General features: G+C 34.3%; 1 protein-coding gene across 1 annotated transcript in view; it reads right to left on the bottom strand.

Annotated features, from left to right (window-relative positions):
- Window positions 1-265: 265 nt before the first annotated feature.
- The window catches only part of LOC111088034 (prolyl endopeptidase FAP-like), a gene marked incomplete at its 5' end in the record, with an annotated part of 46674 nt that continues 41143 nt past the window's right edge, over window positions 266-5796 (bottom strand). Inside the window, 2 exons of the mRNA XM_022396835.1 lie at window positions 266-845; window positions 5448-5521. Of these exons, the coding sequence (XP_022252543.1) occupies window positions 693-845; window positions 5448-5521 (227 nt within the window). The remainder of the gene's footprint in view (window positions 846-5447; window positions 5522-5796) is intronic.

Below are 5796 nucleotides of genomic sequence, written 5' to 3' on the forward strand. Positions count from 1 at the left end.
GCTGATAGTTAGTGAGCTTTCTTTTTCTTTTCATTCGGATCAAATTGATAAATTGTTGGAGCTGATAGTTAGTGAGCTCTCTTCTTTTCATTCGGATCAAATTGATAAATTGTTGGAGCTGAAAATTAGTGAGCTCTCTTCTTTTTTTGATTCGGGTCAACTTGATAAATTGTTGGAGCTGAACGTTAGTGAGCTCTCTTCTTTTCATTCGGATCAAATTGATAAATTGTTGGAGCTGAAAGTTAGTGAGCTCTCTTCTTCTTTTGATTCGGGTCAAATTGATAAATTATTGGAGCTGAAAGTTAGTGAGCTCTCTTCTTCTTTTCATTCGGATAAAATTGATAAATTATCGGAACTTAACGTTTATTCCCCTCATCCAGAGCCAGACACAGACGTAACTTTTCCCCCATTTTAGGTTCTCTGCTGTATTTACCAACATACATATCAATATCTCTTAGTCTACAAAACGAGCAAAGTTTATATTCTTTCTTGAACATGTAGCAACAGTGAAAGTTCAACTCATAGTATCTTAATAGGAAACTTATGTATACATAGTAATAATAATAATGTAAGAGAAATCCTTAACGATACATTGTTTGGCACAAAAGTAGCCTGGCGCTCTCTATCGGTAAGTATGTGGAGTAAAGACATAAAAACATTGAAGAACCGAAGAAATGTACATTCAACTGTCACTATCTTCCTCCTATAAATACTTTTTTGGTTGTCTTTTGAAGTCCTGCCTCCTCTTTGCGAGGAATATCAAAGCACTGATCCAGGAAAGATTCCATTGTCTGGTATAAGTGCAAAGTGAAACGGGTAAGGCTGTGATCTTCGTCTGGATAAATCTGAAAATAAAGATCAAAGATATATGTGAATTACAGTTCGTTTAAAATAAGTTATCAGGCGGGTAATAACGAGTAATTGTCCATCAGTTAGAGAGCTTTGTCAACTTATTTGTGGTGATTCAGAGTTGTTCAAACAAATCTTTATCAGGACTTGATTACGATCTGAGTTACCAGTTCGTTATTTTGTCTTCAGACTCCTACAGTTGGAGAAGCTATCAGGATTTGATTACGACCTGAGTTAGTAGTTCGTTATTTTGTCTTCAGACTCCTACAGTTGGAGAAGCTTTCAAGACTTGATAACGATCTGAGTTAGCAGTTCGTAATTTTGTCTTCAGACTCCTACAGTTGGAGAAGCTTTCAAGACTTGATAACGATCTGAGTTAGCAGTTCGTAATTTTGTCTTCAGACTCCTACAGTTGGAGAAGCTATCAGGATTTGATTACGACCTGAGTTAGCAGTTCGTTATTTTGTCTTCAGACTCCTACAGTTGGAGAAGCTATCAGGACTTGATAACGATCTGAGTTAGCAGTTCGTAATTTTGTCTTAGAGACTCCACGAGTTAAATAAGTTTATATCATTTTTTAAATAATATAAATAACTTGATCATCACACAGTAGGTGTGACATAGCTAAAAACCTTGAAATAAAATAAATCGTAACTAACTAAAAATGTGTATAAGATACAGTTCTTCGGGTCAAATCAAACATGTTTTGGATGTAAGGATTGTCCACGAAAGTATTTCTTAGAGATGTACCTCAAAGTGTCTGTCAACGTATTTATTAGCGATGTTGTGCGATCTGTCTGTCAAGGTATTTATCAGGGGTACAGTTTGAACTCTTTCTCAGAATATATTCTAGAGATATAGTACAGATGTCGTTATTAAAGAACAATGATAGAGACGTTCTCAAAACAACTCACTGCATGCTATGTTCGATATTAAAAAGAAGTATGGTGGTTAACAGCATCAAAACTAGCGAGTAACGTAGCTTTAAATAATGAGCTTTGTTGACAGTCAATAACTATGGCAAGATGGCTAGAAAGAACTTGTAAGTTGGATAACGACGTGGTTTAGTGTCAACTCTACTAAATGTTTAAATATTTGACAATATCATATTTTGTTGAAATCATGGAACTTAGCTATTGATATGTCTATCATTAAATTAGTTATGACATATGTTTAATATCTTTTGCTGTACAATGAAGTTGAAATGTGATTTGAAATTGAAATAGTAGCAATCATTAGGTTATGTTCCTTCTGTGAATGTTGAGTTGATAGAAATCATTAGGTTATGTTCTTTCTGTGAATGTTGAGTTGATAGCAATCATTAGGTTATGTTCTTTCTGTGAATGTTGAGTTGATAGCAATCATTAGGTTATGTTCTTTCTGTAAATGTTGAGTTGATAGCAATCATTAGGTTATGTTCTTTCTGTGAATGTTGAGTTGATAGCAGTCATTAGGTTATGTTCTTTCTGTGAATGTTGAGTTGATAGCAATCATTAGGTTATGTTCTTTCTGTGAATGTTGAGTTGATAGCAATCATTAGGTTATGTTCTTTCTGTGAATGTTGAGTTGATAGCAATCATTGGGTTATGTTGTTTCTGTGAATGTTGAGTTGATAGCAATCATTAGGTCATGTTCTTTCTGTGAATGTTGAGTTGATAGCAATCATAGGTCATGTTATTTCTGTGAATGTTGAATTGATAGCAATCATTAGGTTATGTTATTTCTGTGAATGTTGAATTGATAGCAATCATTAGGTTATGTTATTTCTGTGAATGTTGAATTGATAGCAATAATTAGGTTATGTTATTTCTGTGAATGTTGAGTTGATAGCAATCATTAGGTTATGTTATTTCTGTGAATGTTGAGTTGATAGCAATCAATAGGTTATGTTCTTTCTGTGAATGTTGAGTTGATAGCAATCATAGGTCATGTTATTTCTGTGAATGTTGAATTGATAGCAATCATTAGGTTATGTTATTTCTGTGAATGTTGGATTGATAGCAATCATTAGGTTATGTTATTTCTGTGAATGTTGAGTTGATAGCAATCATTAGGTTATGTTATTTCTGTGAATGTTGAGTTGATAGCAATCATTAGGTTATGTTATTTCTGTGAATGTTGAGTTGATAGCAATCAATAGGTTATGTTCTTTCTGTGAATGTTGAGTTGATAGCAATCATTAGGTCATGTTATTTCTGTGAATGTTGAATTGATAGCAATCATTAGGTCATGTTATTTCTGTGAATGTTAAGTTGATAGTAATCATTAGATCATGTTATTTCTGTAAATGTTGAGTTGAAGAAACAAGTAAAGTTATTATTTGTTTATTTTAGCACAAAGCTATACAACGAGCTGTCTGTTATGTGCCCACCGAGTTTCTAAACCCGATTTTTAAAGGTATAAGCTCATACTTATCGCTGAGCCAATGGAGGCCAAGTAAAATTAATTAATAGAAATAATTATATACAACAGTAAGGTACTATTAATACCAAGTAATTATGTAATTAAAGTTACATTTTGTAGTAATAGACACGCTAGACTTATCCAGGTAACACATGGACAACAAAATTTAGTTTTAAATGATCGTCTGTTCTATCGGAGAGTGCGCTAACACTCTCTAGGTAGGGATGGCACGGACGCCCGTATTAAAGCAACACGAAAGTATTCTGGATTTTCTTATCTACAGGTCATCAGAAGCTAGATTTGAAGAGCTAACTGGCATAATCGCTCTCTCTCCAGTGTAATTGCCGCTTTTCTGCTATTCAGAGCGTCCTAAAGTCGAAAACCGGCGAATAGCCGAAACCGTGATTTATTTTTGTTCATCATCATCTTTTGTAAATAGTTTTACCTAGTTTTAGCAGTAACCATAATTTTGATAGAACAAAATAGCATTCACAATCTTTGACTATCTATTTCATTACTGTTCTATGCAAAATTTAAAAAACATCATAATTCTAATGTAAACAATGTTATTACCCCTTGAAGTTAGCTTTCTTATAGAACCATGGTGTTGTTCCTTAAAAATCTTAAGTACAGGGCGAAACAGGAATTACCAGCCAATAATAGATGAACATTAGATGACTTTAACATGTAGAATACTCAACGCTTTGTACACTATACAATTGGTGTCTTTAGGGAGCCAACTATATATTTTGTATGAAGTGAAGGAGTAAAAAAAAATCAGTAGACATACAAGTCATTAGAAGATAGATGTGAAGAGCTACCTGGCATAGTCGCTCTAAGTCTAGTGTAAATGCCGCTTTTCTGCCATGCAGAGCGTCCCAAATGGGAAAATGGCCAACAGCCAAAACCGAAATTACTTATTTTCGTTCATCATCATCATCATTCTTCAACAGGCTTAGCGCCTACCTAGTTCTAGCAGTAACTATAATTGTATCATCATTTGATTGAGCAAAAGTCTTCACGATCTTTGACTACCTATTTTATTATTATTCTATGCAAAATTTATAAAGCTGTAGAACACACTCTATAAAGTAGTAACCAACGTATGCTATCTTATAAAACAAGTAAACAAACAAGTATCAAGAAAACATTTATCGCTAAATAAAAAAGCTGTGTAGGGGTGTCTACTGAACTGGAAAAAAGGAGCCAAACAAATTAGGGATAGACGTGGACAAATCACTTGATCGGCTAATGATCACATAGCAGACTACATTACTGACTTCCCCACTTTCTCTATCAAAAGCTTGGTGTTTGAATAGAATCTCAGCTTTCATCATTATACCTTTCCTTTAGTTAACTTTAGAATACTACCTTATGACTATTTTACAGTAGAGTAACATTTTACGATTGGAAATTCTGGTTCTATTTGTTTCGCCAGTGAGAAAGCCAGTAATGTGGAGATTTTATTCTCCATGTAAAGTCGAGGCAGCTTAGTCTGCTGTGTGTTCAGCGGTAAGATCGAATGATATGTCCACTTTCATACTTATCTTGTTTGGTTCCCTTTTCCAAGTTCAGTAGCCAGCCACATAGCTTTTTTTATTTAGCGATAAATTTTCTTCCTAATATATATATATATATATTGTTACGACAGCGGGGGTCAAGTGACGACAGCGGAAGTCAAGTGACGCTGGTAGCACGTGTTGAGAGTCTCAGAAGTTTCTAGAACAGGCAGTATTATCGTATATAAGTGCGCTAGACAGTGAGAGAGACAGAGAGGGAGTCGAAGCAGTAGTGGAGACGGAGATAGAGGCAGAGACGTAGCGGAGACGAAGCAGGCAGAGAGAAAGAAAGACAGCGATTACGGTCGGTGGGAACTGAGGATAGCAGACACAGAGATCGGAACTATAGTTTGCGGGGACGGACAATTAAGTCTAAGCGCGATAGAAAGTGAGTGAATTGTTGTGAACTATAGTGTGTGTAACTGTGAAAATTAAGTGGATTACAAAGTTGTATTGAGGAAAAATAAACAAGTTTTACAAAGAAAGGACTTGTATCTTAGAAGAATTAACAAACAAACATACAGAGACGTAACAATATAAACATCCCGGTTTGAAGATGCTACCAAATACAACTACTGAAGAATCATATTAACATGATATGAAATATAAGACAAGTCTGAATACGAATCAACTTACCTGTGTTTGAAATAGTACACCTGCATCAGTTAGAGCTTTGATCAAAATCATGGACTGCTGAAGGTGGACCTTGTCTAAGAACAACAATTTGTTTTATTGGCAAATGTTTTTTTTACTTATGATAAAATAAAGCCAGTTAAAACCAAAATAACAGGTATTATCTGATAAAGGTCACAATCATATGAAATTAAACCAACATAACATAATATTTTGGGACAACATGGGACTTATTGGTCCATTTTGGCTATTCCATCCTGTAATGAATTTGTTATTATATATTTATTTTAATATCAAAGTTTGTTTGGATTACATTTATATTTAGAAACATACATAGCTTATACTCTTAAAT

This window comes from Limulus polyphemus, unplaced genomic scaffold (assembly GCF_000517525.1).
Source record: "Limulus polyphemus unplaced genomic scaffold, Limulus_polyphemus-2.1.2 Scaffold3029, whole genome shotgun sequence".
Classification (NCBI taxonomy): Eukaryota; Metazoa; Arthropoda; class Merostomata; order Xiphosura; family Limulidae; genus Limulus; species Limulus polyphemus.